This window comes from Hypomesus nipponensis, chromosome 3 (assembly GCF_054491055.1).
Source record: "Hypomesus nipponensis isolate SF chromosome 3, ASM5449105v1, whole genome shotgun sequence".
In the NCBI taxonomy this organism is placed as follows: domain Eukaryota; kingdom Metazoa; phylum Chordata; class Actinopteri; order Osmeriformes; family Osmeridae; genus Hypomesus; species Hypomesus nipponensis.
In genome coordinates, this window is record NC_140363.1 from 11,245,083 (window position 1) to 11,259,982 (window position 14,900).

Consider the following 14,900-nt stretch of genomic DNA (forward strand, 5'->3'; position numbering starts at 1 on the left):
ATGCTATGAAACAATGAAAGGATACAGATGCAAACATATTTCATCCATTATATTTTTATTGTCGTTCACCTAATTATACACAAATACATTCTTTGATGTTTCAGCATCAACTGTATGGGCAATAGCTGCATGAATTGAAGGAAACTTTTACCCCGGTGACCTGTCAAAATTGAGTGGTTTAAGTGCTATCCACACACCATGTTTATTACATTTTCTATTACTGTAAGTAAAGTTGCATTAAATGAATGAATAAAGCTTTGTATGCACACACAGAAAGTGGATAAAAAAGTTTTATATTTATAAATCTTATACACGTTGATAAAAAATTATAGAATTGAAAAATATTAAACTTAAAGACATGCTTAGTATGGATCTCAAATGTTTAATCATATTTTTTCTTTCTTCGTGTGCTTAAAGTACATTCATTTGTAGAAGGTCACAAACATAATTTAGCCAGCCACAAACATGCTTGAAAATGACTGGAAAGTATTTTGGTAGTGGTAAGTGTACGCGTACAGTTTCTTTACCATTTTGTTAAAGCAGAGAACCAAATTAAGGGTTAGTAATAATTACTAACCCTTTAACAGCTTTTTACCATGGCAGAAAACAAGCAGTGATCCGCAAACACTTTATAGTACATTACTTACATTACATAATTACGTCACTATTTGGTGGCACCTTTTCCCACGTGAAGAGAGTTAGTGCACACCCTTCTGTTAAACACTGTACTGAAATAGACTGGTGATGTGGTGCTTGGTCAAATAGACTTGAACACAAAGCAAACAACAATGCTTTATATAAATCACCGGTTAAACGACAAACTGACAAAGTACTCAGAGATTAATAGCAGTATGGACAAAATAGCTTTTTAACACTATGTGATACCATTTTGCACAGCTTACTCAGTCAAGAAACGTCAATAAATTCACAATAGCAACAGTGGTTGAAAAATGTAGCTGGCAGTCTGTCTGTTTCACTTGGTTAAGTAGGACATGTTGTCACTATATTCATAAACGCCTTCAGAGAATGTAAACTCTAGGAGAGATCCTTAGACATCCTCTACTGGTTTTCCAAACAGAACCGTGCAAAAACTGAAAACTGTCTAAATATGCAGATACTAGAGTGTGCATTTATTTTTATATTAAAGTCTGTGCCAAACAGAAGCCTTCAACTTTCTTAAGTACGAAAGGTTTGAATCTGGGTCCTTGTCCGTGCAACATTGAATTCCACTACATGACTGTGTGTGTGTTCTCAGCATAGCCACCAAGATTAATGAATGTTTCTTCTTCAACGTACTGTTGGTCTTGCATCCCAAAATGTCCTTAAACGTTATTATTTTTCCAACTCCCCTCAGGTCTTTATAGTATCAAACATTTCTCTCAGCAGTAAACGGACCAATAGATGAGATTAAAGAAGATGTAGGATCCAGGGAATAACATTCTAGAGTACTTGTCGATCGCATGAGTGTTTTGAATGATGTTCAGGGCCCGTATGCCTTTCTTCTTGGTAGTGGTTGATTCACTGCTCATAGATAAGTGGACAACCATGTGCTCTGGTTTCTCAGAGACCTCATGCATCTCCGGCTCCTCCTCAGGCACCATGGGGTCCTCAGTGTAGCCTGCCAGGCTGTTGGTATCAGCTTCACTGTAGGTGCCATCCAGCATCATGGTGCGTGTCTGAGACATGCCACAGGTGCAGGGTATAGACTGGACAAATGAAAGAACAGAGAAAAAAGGAAATAGGCTATGGAGATGAAAGGCATAAAACAAAACAGTATACCCGGCAATCTGCTTGTACAATGAAAAAATGAGAGGTTCAAGCAGACATATTTCTCAGTTGTTATGAGGTCCATCATTTTACAGAAGCCCAGAAAACCATTTGCATAAAACGTGGACAGACAATTTTATTACACTGTACATTAAAAAAGTTTACACTGGGAGAAAGAAAGACTGACATTTGTTGTTACATGTTATCTAGTTCTGGGAAACAAGAGCATTACCTGTGACCTAGCTCGCTCACGTAGCTTGCGTTCTCGCCGGTCTTGAACGGTTGACAGGTAGTTGACAGCAGCGTACTCCAACACAGAAAGGAAGACAAACACAAAGCTGACCCACAGGTAGATGTCCACAGCTTTAATGTAAGAGACCCTGGGCATGGAGGCGTTGACACCAGTGATGATGGTGGACATGGTCAGCACGGTGGTTATACCTGGACCACAAGGGAGAGGGGGGAGGTAAAGAACAAAAGCAGCAAACGTCACACAGTATTCTACCAAAGTCTGCTGTAGTGATGCTATAGTATGGATCCTGGTGGACGACAATGATCATACCCAGGGAGACTCTGGCAGGCACGGCCCTGCGATCGATCCAGAAGGACACCCAAGACAGCATGACCATGAGGGTGGCGGGGAAGTAGGTCTGGAGCAGGAAGAAGAAGATGTGTCGCCGCAGGGTGAAGTTGATGTACAGACGGTTGTACCAACCTAGACAGAAACATTTTGATGTCAACTGATTGACCCTTTCCTTCCATTAATCAGTTTTTAACCCCCCACCCACAAGTTTGATGGCTGTCAAGTGGGTATACCAGTGCTGCTGTAGAAGGCTAGGCGTGAAGTGGTATGGAACTTCTGGATGAGGAACTGAGATAGAGAGATCTTATCATCTGTGCTCAGAGATTCATCCCCGCTCTTCCAGTACAACATTAGATCCTCGTCCGTATAGGCGTCTTGAGGACACCCCCCCCCCCCCAAAAAAGAGAGACCATTACTGACTGTTATGGCTGACTTTGTACACACTGTTAAAAGAGAGTGACTGAAAAATGAAAATGACCGTGTTAACATAAATGTACGTGATTCAGTAGAAAGGTATCAAGTAGTTTTATATGTTAGTTTTTTCCTATAAATGAGTCTTAATGGTTGACATATCACCAACTTTTTGGGGTTCATGTATAGTACAGTCAACACTCACAGCTCTCAAGCTCCAAGGAGCAGCTCTGGGAGTCCAAAGGAAAACGGCTAAAGTCCATATTACAGGCTGCCGTTACTGTCACCCTGTCCAAAAGGAACAACAGAGATCCATTAAGCCACACAGACCATACTGTAGAAGTAATTGGTAGCGTAACACCATATAATCTACATCCTTTTGTCAACAATGGCCTAAGTAGAAAATAACATTGTTATTAATATATGAATCTTTTTTTTTTTATCCAGTCACGTTTTTGTTTTTGGAAGAGCAGATGTATGCTGGACTTTTTGCTGAATGCAATGTTCTTTTACCGCATTGATTTTTAAAACATCAAATCAAGTTTGTGTCTATCTGGTGTCCCTGATTGGGGTTTGGACAGCTTCCAATGATACAACAGTGACCCCTGCAATGCAGCCTGACAGAAAAGAATGGGGCCACTTTTACCAATAGTGACTCGTAAGATTACGTCATTTCAGATAACTTTGTCTGGGACAATTATTTCAGTTATTTAAACAGTACAATGTAAAAATATCAGTCTTTATACTGGAAGTAGACCAATTTACTTTTTTTTTTTCATGGCATCAAAACCCTTCCAGACAGATGTTTCTAATTTTAACATGGAAGCCAAATGCAAATGAGGGGTGACAGCCTACTTCCTGTATCAAGCCTTTTATTAGTATAGGCTTACATAAAGGCTTGGGAGAACAAGTATTCACGTATTTTAAACTTGAATGGGATTGTCATTTGAACAGTGATTTGATTAGATTGTCATTCCAGTAGTGTTGCAATAGTACAGAAACTATACATAGCAGTTAGCTGTGTATTGTACAGCAGACACATCCAGCCTACCTCTATCTGGCACACATACAGACACATATAAACAAGCTGACCCAAACCCACCTGAGGCTGTAGAGGACATGTCCGTCAGGAAACACCCTCAGCATGATGTTCTCTGTAGTGGTGTCATGGATGAAGGAACGCTTGGAGTGGACGAAGAACACATCAGGAACCCAGATCTTTTTCACCAGCCGCCCATCAAAGGTCATGCTCTTATTGGTGGTGCTGGTGAAAGACAAGCGCTCGTCCTTCCAATAGTGTCGTAGGTACAAGGTCATGGTAAAGTCCTATTGGACAGAAGTATAAGGGGACGGGTTTCAATTAGTTACCAAAACCCAACAATTTGACATTAAGTCTATATCACAGAGCAGTATTTAGCACATATGTGGAGCACTTAATCTACCAGCGAATGATTCATCTCTTTGCACTCTATTCAATCTTCTTTTTGTTCTCTATCCCTTTTTCCTGTCCTTTATCATTATGTAACACCAGACAGTGGGTGATGGACATAATTATGGCCATCTGCATGGTAAACAAAAGCTTTCCCAACATCTTATATTACATCATGAGGGATAAAAACTAAACAAACAAAAAAACATTTGGGCTTGCCATATGTGTGCTTATGTATTTATTTTATACAATACATGATATTAGGTTCATATTGCTCACAAGAGAAACTATGTTTCTTTTCTTACCATATCTACTTCAGAGATGCTGTCCAAGCTTTCTACTTGAACGTCCACTCCAACGGGGATAGCGGGGCCTGGAAAATGACAGCACACATATTTAAAAGAACGGTGACATAACTGATATATAATAAACATAAAATTGATGATAATAGATGGATGCTGACTGGGAACCATTTTGGTATTCAGCTCCCACAAAGGGCTTACATTTGCCCCACTTAGAGTGAACACCTTTTTGGCCGTGTATTTGACCCACTTCTACACTTTTTTGTGTGGACTCTAGGCCAATGTTTTTGCCAATGAAGCTGTCTAGGAGCAAGGGACCACTTCAAATTACACGTGTGAACACAGTAAGCATTTGAGCATAACAAAGTAGGGCAGCCAAGCACTCAAAACCTCTGGGTCATTTTGAGTTTAATAGTTAGCAGTGCTGTTGCTCAGCCCAAAGGGGGTGCTGATGTAACACTTTAATCCCTAAGCAAATTCTAAATCAAAGACCACACACAAGCCTTGGTTAAATACCATTCAAAGCATTCCTATCTCTTACACTGGTCTGGGAAGTTCATCTTGATCCATCCCTACACCACTAATCACTCTCAACCTCAGTGGAATGAGGATAACAGCACTGACCCTCTTACAAAGCGCATCTACAAGGGTGTGCAACAACACAGATAACACAGGTTTCAGATTTGATGTTCTACACACGATTTGTACCACTTTACTTCACTTATCTCTGGAGTCTGTAATCCAAAGAGATTAGTGAAGATGCTGAATGCTAGATTAGAGTTCTGAGACCAGAGTCTAGGAGTGGCGAAGGGATGTATGTCGACAGTTTGGGATTACTCTTCAATTGCTTTGACAATGACACAAGCTATCACTATCTGAGAAAACCACTCAAATCTGTGGTGTCACACTGAAATTAATACTGTACATTATTGGAGAAAATATCCACTAACATGTTTCTAAGGGGAGGTTGAAATCATCTCTGCTGTCTTTGAAGCTTAAATACTTCATGTAAAAAAAATCCTCATTTTTCTATCATGTCATCACTATCAATCAAAGCATCTGTACAAAAATTTGATATCAAAGTTGCTCACATTGGCAAATGGAAGATACGCCTATTAGCTTTTAAGTGGAAGCAATTACAGGCTAGTGCTTTGTGACATGATGCCATTTCCCATTTTGGACCAGTGAATAAAAACACAGCTACCGGTACATTAAAGATTGCACACTTGGCAAACATCTACTCTCTAATTTACATCTGAAGCACATATACAATTATAAGAAATGGCTATGGGAAAATGATAGACTATCAAAATGTTGGATTTTCATCCACTTTATGTGGGTTGTCAATGTTCTAGTCCATTGTAACCATGTTATGAAATGGTGCATGTCATAACATGAAATCATCTAATGTAAATGTATATTAATAGGAAGATGGTTCAATAACTGCATGATAGCACTTCTTGTTAATCCCTTTAAGTAGCCTTCAGCATATGGTATGCTTTATGGGTTATTTGGTGTCATGTTGTGAAAGGAATCCTGCTGCAACAAATTCCTGTTAACCCATAAATATTCAATACATGCTATGGTCAATGGCAGAGTGTGGAAGCTTTAATGAGAATTACATGTTCTATTACACAACAGAAGGCCTTACACAATGTTTTTATTGTGTTCTTACGTCTCCCATGGATAAATCTATGATTCTCTCACATGGGCTCAATACATTCCATTAGAATTTCTCTGGAATTTTTGTATTAATTGGTTGAGTAATATCCCTTATTCAATTGATTAATATCCAGTAACCCTTCTGTAATGTTAGAGAAACATTAAAGAAGTCCATGATGATAGGTGCGTTTGGTTGGGTAAGGTTTTACTAAATATGTATAAATATACTCTCTTATAGTGATGTGAACCTCCGGTGGTGCAATCAATACTTTATATTTTTAATCAGCACACCCCAGTGTCAGTAACAGTGTGTCCAATTACATTGACCTTGGTGGGAATTGCCCCAAATCTCTATACTGACCTTTACTTAAGTTAAATCAATAGTTTCTGGTGTGAAGTTGTCAATAAACTGTTCTCTTTTCAGAGTGATATTTCCATTTTGCCAGTGTAAACTACCATGCAAATGAAATGGCTTTGTAGAACGAGTAGATGGTTATTACCAGGAGTATAAGACTTCCAGCATAAGACTATCCACTGTCAATTTGAAATGAAAGGAGATGCTTAATCTTAAATAATTAATATGATTTGAGAATGAATGAATGAATCAAGAGCTCATAATATTGACATTCCCACTTGACTATATATATATAGTAAATTATATACAAATCATGTCTATGTGAAGCTCATTTTTTGACTGAAGGGGCATGAATACTGAAGTGCTATATTCATTAGGTTTTCAGTTCAATGCATAGTAGCCGTTAGTCTACCTTTTAACCATAGTTTTTTAAACAAACAGGTCAACTGGCCTTGTGTTGAAGGACTGAATTGGATACAGAGATTTACTTTCAGCACACTAAATTAATCAATTTAAGCACACTTAATCCTCTGAAGGTTTACACAAACATTGCTGTAAGAAGTCTTTAATAACTCCCCAATGCCCAATGACTCTCGGGTGTTACCCGCATTCATAATAATGTTATGAGTTGTGGAGGGGTCGACTAGATAGGTAGACCAATACAAATATGAGGTATTAATCAATAGCAATTACAAGTTTAATGTCTTAGACCTAAAAACAATTGGTGTAAATCTTGTGTCTGCAGGTGTCACTGTATCGCTTCCTCCTGTACTTGCAGTAACCAGGTTTCTACCTGAGATACAATTGACCACTTTCTCAAAAACACATTTTTAGCCAGCTATACAACACCAAAACGCAAGCAACCTGAGGGTGCAGGTGGGACGGATTTCTAATGAAAAACGCCTCAACTGACGAATTATGTAATTCTATGTCAATGGATGAATTTATTGTTGAACCATACTTTGTCATTGATATTAATAACTGAGCGAGTATCCAGTCCCCAGTGTGTACAGAGCATAACAGCTGTTGGCAGCCCCCACCAAGACTGAGGATTGGTGCATGTGCTAATCCATGCAGTCACACAGAGAAACCTCTGGGCTCTTTGTCATTGTCTGCTAACAGCTAGGCTAGGCTACTCTAGGCTATGCCAGCCAGGCTAACGTAAATGTAGTCAAAAGACTAAGCTACAGTAGCAAGCTGCAACCTACCATTGTTTGTTTTGTTGCTAAAGCTTTAAGCAGTATTCACGGATGGTTGGGTTAGCCTAAGCCAAAAGGTGTTCATATAGCCTAACATATTGGCCAATACTGATACCAACGTTTTGACATTTCTGTAACATCTATTACAAGTGGAAATTCTGTTGTCATGATCCGAAACTTTGAAATATGTCCAGCTGATTTTTTTTATTGAGTTCTCATTTTACAACAAAGGAGTCTGCCATTACATTAATCGTCATTGACACATGAAACATTTTATCCTATTATGGGGTTAGGGTTAGCATGAAGCCTTTTCAGACACCACAAAGGGTTGCAAGTAATCTGTAATTTTTTATAATGATTAATAAAAGTTTTGCCATTAATCTGCCAATACTAATTTCTGGCCAATAATTGATGCATCCCTACAGAGAATTGTAATGCCTCCAGACAGCACACCTGGGATGCAGCACATCACTGTGGTGCTTGGTTGGGGCCATTGGCCTTGGCATTCATTATGTGAAATGTATAAACAAATAAATAAACAGTACAGCAAGCTTTTCATTTGGCCCTAAATGACTGGAGGTGAATGGGCGCATTCCTTTGAAGTAAGGAGTTTCATGATACTATCTGGTAATTGAATCTCCAGACCAAACATCAAACTGATGATAAGGCCATTCCCAGCAGGCTGTGTTTTATTATTTGTATGAACGAAAATCACAGCTAGACTCTGGTGCTCTTTCAAGACTCACAATCAACATTCTCCCAACATTTCTCCAAAAGGAATTTAATTTAATGCCTACATTGCTTTGGATAAAATCTCTGGCTAGTAATAATATGATGTGTGAGTGGACCTGACATTTGAACTTTGAAGCCCAGTAAATCCCTTAAATAAAAACTTTCTGAAAAGCATACAACCACTTTAATGCCTAGTAAACATGTCAGAATTGGGCTTGCTTATCTCTTTATATACATACTATAAATTATCTGGGGGATTCTTCTTTAGGCATTGATTAACAAAATGCTTAATGTGTTATCTTAGCCAGGATTAAGAGTAAAAGTACACCCATGCATTAGCAAGAGTCAGCCCTCTTTTGCGGCTTATTCCATAGATCCACCTGTGTGCATGTGCAGCGGGAGTGGGTTTAAATTTGATCATCAACATTACACACACACAGACACACACACACACACACACGATAGTGTCCCATGACATGCATACATAAGCATTACACTTCCCAGAAGGCACCACTTTAAAATTCAATCCCCGTCGGACAGAGAACACCTCATCTTGAACAGAGCCAACAACGTTTTCTTCACTGTAATTTGCATGTTAAACTGGTCCACTGTATCTGTCATGCAGTACAACAGGCACATCGGCAGTCTCTCCAATATGTGTTCGGTGCAAGATTTTCAAAGTCATGTGTTTGGGTCCATGTATGCATTATTTTTCTGAGAAATTGTTTAGTTTTACTCAGGCTATTTCTAGCCCGTTGCGCTGTGACCCCCTGCAGTTTATAGACACCCACCCCAATGCTGTCACAGGCAGAGACACTCAAAACAATGAGACACTTTTGTCAGCTGCTCCAAACAAGGAACATGCTCAGAAGAACATCAAACAAAACAAAAAACACTCGTTCATTCTTTTCTTTATTTAATTTTTTGGGGTATGCTAGCGTTGGCGTTCACTTAATAGCACCTCAAAACAGCATCAAATAATTTGCTCTACCAAGTTTGATTATGAGTTTGCAGTGGATTTCCCAACTGGGAAGTTGAACTTTGTAAGCACAACAACACAATGTGTTAGCCTTGAGCTGTGGCTCATCTGAACTCATTGAGTGATATGACTTGATAGTCCTCCGATTTCAAACATTGGTTCACAGCCTTTCTAGAAGCACAGCTTGAGCCTCGAACAGTGAAATTTCTGGCAAGCCGACTTCTGTCTGTACTCTTTACACAAAACACAATTGTGATTCCAGTCAGCCTACTGTAGTACTGCAGAAACAACTACAATGGGCTGCAGTGTATAGCTTTGTCTGACGATCTGTAGGGTGGTGACAATTTAGAAAATAGCCCAAGAAGGTAGAGAAGAAAAAATCTATCTGAATTCTGATACTATATCATTTTGAATTGCTTCAGAAGACACTGTGGCAGCCTTATAAGAGTTTGAATTGGCCATGGAGATGAGAGCATGTTAAATTGACTCTCCCCGATAAGGAGCAGTTAAATGTTAACTGCTGTCAGTGGGGTGACAGAAATGAATTTAGAAACAGATTGAAGTAGCACTGGGGCCAAGAATATAGTGATAGAAGATCACTAGAATCATTATAAACTTCACATTATAAACTACACCATTCTACTTATCATTGCTCACGGAAAAGGGTCTATGCACTTATGTATATGCTGGCTCCCGCTGGTGTTTTTTTCATTGTGTGTGTCTGTGTGAGTGACGTTAAAAACCAAATATACCTCCGAATGCTGGTCTCATGGTGAAATCATGATCATCTACTTTAAGCAGCTGCTCCGTCTTCAGCTTCCGAGATTTCGTCACATCTGGAGGCTTCTTTGACAAGGAACTGTTGGGAGAAGACAACATCTGTCAGAATCAATGCCAATAATTGACGATTAATTCCACTTGATAGCAGCAACACTACTGACTTTTTTTGGAGGCAGTAGGCCCAGCCTATAATCCAACACGCAATTGATTTGTGTAATCAGCGGCTAAAACTTCCTGTGGAGAAAGTGCCGCAAAAGTACGCGTTTTGCAAACCCCAAATTAATTCTAGGCCCAAATAGATCTAGACTAGGCTACTGCATGTGGCGTTCATTCATAATGTGGATTCACGTCACTCTTTATGAATGCTCCGTTGTATGCTTTCTGAACCACCTGACGATTGTTTAGGCCTTTAACTCAGCTGACAGATGGGCAGAACGTGCCTGCAACATGGCTATCTAGTTGCGACAAAGGCATGCCAGCCAATTGCCAAGTCCTCTTCTCGCCGTCTGGGTCATGGTGAATCTGAACCCTGTCGTGGCGAGCTGATTATTGTATGGCAGAGCTGAATTAATGTATGGTAGGGTATTAAGGATAGATGGAGTCACACTGAAGCCCATGTTAGGAGAAGCCAGTAGGGGAGTCCTATTTAGTCTTCCCTGCTCATGACATCAGTCTGTTTAGTGGCCTTGCGTCATTAGGCCAATTTGTTAATATAGCCAAGATCAGTGGTTCTCAACCCTGGTCCTCAAGTAGCCCTTGTCCTGCATGTTTTAGATATTTCCCTGTTCCAAGACACCTGATTCAAATGAATGGGTCGTTATCTCGTTATGCAGAAGCCTGCTAACGACCATTCATTTGAATCAGGTGTGCTGGAACACACTTGAGGATGGGCGGATCTAGGTTCCCACTTTTGGGGGGGCTAAGCCCCTAGATAAAACCTATTCTTTTTCCTGTTACCCAGCAAAAGTAGGGGGGTGTGGGGGCATGTTCCCCCAGAATGCATTTATATCCTTTTAAATAGTGTCCTCTAGTGAGTTTCAATAAGAGAAATTAACTCATTTAGATTTTATATATATATATATTTTTTTTTTTTTTTTTGTTTTTTTTTTATTAAAAGAATTTGGGGGCGCTAATGAAACTTTTGGGGGATACGCCCATGCTTGAGGACCAGGGTTGAGAACCACTGACCAAGATAGTAACTAAAAATCATTATCACAATCATCATCGCCGTCATCGTGATTTTACAGTTTATCATTCAGGGTTACTTACACAATGTAACGCCAGGTGTCGTAGGCATAATAGCCTACCGCTCATAGATGGTAAATTATACATTCTCAAATACAGCTTAAGTTGTTGCGATTACTTTACTGTACAATATTTTTCGTTTTTGATTTGAATTGTTGTCTTGCACAACATTCACATTAAAACGTAGGCTATAATTAATTGTCAAATGAAATAATTCTAAATGTTTGTCCTTATTATTCTGTATTCTGAAAGCCAACGTTTGAGCCAACACTTACGTCCCATGCTTTTGGTTCTCCACGGTTCCAGTCCATCTTCTCACACGATGTCCGTGCCTACGGCATTCCCCGGTAAAGACGATACAGAGAAGCAAAGTCGAAATCAGCGGTTTGGTTAAACCCGGCATCATGAGCTCAAGCGTCGACTTCCACAAACAAGTCCGTAAGCACCTCTCTGCCCATGCTCCGTTGTCTTGAAAAACCAGCGCATCTTTGTTCAAAGGAATCCGTGGGCATGGTGTGCTTTGTAATTCATTGCCATCTTCATATAGGCTACGATTTGAATACCACCGTTTGTGATCCTACACTCCTAACCGCTTCCAGCTGCCATTGGCCACTGGTTACCAACTGCACAGCTGTTTGGAGGCGTCCAGTAGTTCCCAACCACATGGTTGGTCTGGTCATCACTGCTAAGCGCGCACTCGGAGATAAAGCTCCGAGTCTCACAAGCACATGCTTTGAATGTTGGGGGGGGGGGGGGGGGGATTAGACTAAAGTAAGTACAACTCAATTTACAGTGCAGGGCTGCAAAACAAAAACAACAAGACGAAAAAAACTTCCCCTTCTGATAATAGCCGAATTTGTGCGTATTCGAGAGGGAAGTGTCTTGAAACACGTAGCCTGTTTACCAAAATCTCATCGTGTCAAGTAATTTAACATTCCTTTATTAATTAATGAAATGCAGACCATCGTAGACATCTGTAGAATAGGCTTATATTAATACTCATCAACTTTTTGCTATTACATGTTTTAACATTGAGCGGAATGGTCATTAGGTATTCTCTCAGAGTCGCCCATCCTCTCGACAGCCTGCAATTGCCTGCGGGACCTCCACGGCAGGGCTCCGGACTCCATGCTGGGAAGTGGGCCTCTGTTGGAACTGCAGGGGGTTTGAAGCACAGACCTGCAGGAGAGCATATCCCGAGGAATCATGACCTCGGGAGCGCGCAGAAGCAGCAGATGGTGTAGTTTGATGTGTTTTGCTCCCACTCACTGTGCCCACTCTGTAGCCCCCTAGAAATACAGTTTATCCGGGATTTTGCTGCAATTCTCGCAGTGCTCCACGCCCGGAGTCACCCTCTGTCATTGGTAGACAGCTTCTGAGCTGGACTCACGCCAATGCCACTTTAGGAGGCATTACGTAAAAGTTGGTCTGGCTTCCCCAAATTAAACGAGAAATCCCGTCAGTTAGGCTACTTTAGTAACATTGCTGTCATTCCTGTGAGTAAAATGAATAAACAATCCTCTTTCAACAGAGAAAACAAACTAAATTGCACATAGGCTACAAATATAGAGTCTATAGAACTGTGAACAGTGATTTATTTGATAACCAATTGATCCCCGCTCATAATCATGTGTAAGGAAAGATGAGCACGCAAGACTTGTGTTGCTGGTATCCTTATCTGCAAAGCTCTCTGTCCACCTAAAAATCATCATATTTCATTAATGTCTTTGTTAAAAAAAACAATAACAAGGAGAAATAACATGGGGAATGTATAGGTACAAGAAGTTTCTGTCACACTTTACCCAAATTAAAAGCCCCTGCCAATCAAAATGTATATCATTTTAAGCACTACTTCAAGCTTTCCCCTCCTTTGTGTGCCGTTTGTTCTTAGGGATCCAGTATACATGGTCGTAACCTAAGTGTAAATACCTCTTTTAAAACTAAAGGTGCTGTTGATTTAGCTCCATTGGCGCAGCCATGGTTAGTACTACAATGACTCCATGGGTTAAAATTGGAAAATGGCACCTGTTTGAAAGAGCCATAGAAACAGAATGCATCCCAGAGATAAGAATACTGTAGGCCAGCCCATATATGTACATTACACAACAGTGTGTCAACAGTCCATCAGGTATACACAAATAAGCATCAGAAACATAAAGAACAGATAAAAAAAGTCATGTTCAATATGTGATACATTTTTTTGTATATTGAAAATATCCATGGGTCCAAGTGATGGCACCTGTCTCATAATATGAAATTAGATTGACAATGTAATGTCTTGAAGCTTTCAATGATGGCAGAACTCTCTGGTAGCGTACTTCTAATACGAACATGCTCATCTCAAATACAGTTACAGCATAAGTCGAACCTACAGCCTTGGTAAGCATACTTTTTCAACAGAGCTACAGACACCTATTGTTTAGTTCCTCCATATTTGGCTGACAATTCCCCTCCGAGCACGGGTAATTGCATGAACAATGCGTTTTCGATTCATCTTTTGAGGGTAATGTGTGAAATTACACATCCGCCGTTCTAAGGGAGTTCTGATGATGAAAGGAGAAATTTCATATCTGTGCCGATGCAGACTTCTGGACATATCTCTTCAAATATGCACTTGATGTGCAGTTGCAATCACACCACAGTCAACAACCACTTGAGCATTCATAAGCACGTTAGGTCTCAGAAAAAGTAATGTGTTCTTCTTTTCTGTGTTTGTGTTTATCATTCTGTTACATTCCCTTAACGCTGCTCTTTGTGCTCCATATGGAACTCGTAGACATGTCTTCAATCCACCGTTATTCGTCAAAGCCTTAAAGCTTTTTGTAAAACATTTTCATTTGTTGCTGGATCAGCAGAAAGACTGGCTCAAAAGTGATACTTTATATTTAGGCTACATGAGAATTTGGAGTACAACACCAAGGGCCTGGAAGAGTGGCTTGTGTATCTGTGGAATAAACAATCTGTGTTTGTGTGGGTTGAAATCTGGGGAATTCTCATCTGATGCATACCCATTGGTGGGCAAAAAAACAAACATTTACAATACTATGTATGAATTACAAGATTTTACAGTTGTCTCACAAATACATGTTCGATATGTTATGACGGATTAGTTCATAGAATGTGATGTTCTGTCTATGGTGTTTTTACTTCATATGACTCTTAGTACTTCTGACTTGAGTGCAATACACAATATATATGACAATATGTGCACAATCAAAGATACTATATCCCATTTAAAATGAATTGACGATGGGTAAATTATTTGGGAGATATCCACTCGTATTGCAGGGGAGTGGATATCTTTTTCATCATTTTCGAGTATGAGTGAGAAATCCTCGGTGCGTATGAGATCAATAACAATAAGTCATGCTATATGTGCAATAATACCACTGTGAAATCGACCCTTGCTTCAAAGACAGAGAAGTAGTTGTCATAAAATGTGCTCTGTTCACAAAA

General features: G+C 39.8%; 1 protein-coding gene across 2 annotated transcripts; it reads right to left on the reverse strand.

The window, feature by feature from the left end:
- Positions 1-38: 38 nt before the first annotated feature.
- Positions 39-10,272, reverse strand: gabrr2a (gamma-aminobutyric acid type A receptor subunit rho2a). 2 transcript variants are annotated; one of them, XM_084683231.1, is made up of 8 exons: positions 10,172-10,272; positions 4,496-4,563; positions 3,864-4,087; positions 2,967-3,049; positions 2,584-2,724; positions 2,330-2,482; positions 2,000-2,208; positions 39-1,706 (listed from the first exon to the last, which is right to left on the reverse strand). In XM_084683231.1, the coding sequence occupies exons 1-8, from the start codon at positions 10,188-10,190 to the stop codon at positions 1,380-1,382; spliced, it is 1,224 nt and encodes a 407-aa protein (XP_084539357.1). In that variant the 5' UTR covers positions 10,191-10,272; the 3' UTR covers positions 39-1,379. The 2 variants fall into 2 exon arrangements, with proteins under 2 accessions (XP_084539357.1, XP_084539356.1); XM_084683230.1 differs by lacking the exon at positions 10,172-10,272 and having other exon boundaries at positions 4,496-4,742.
- Positions 10,273-14,900: the final 4,628 nt, after the last annotated feature.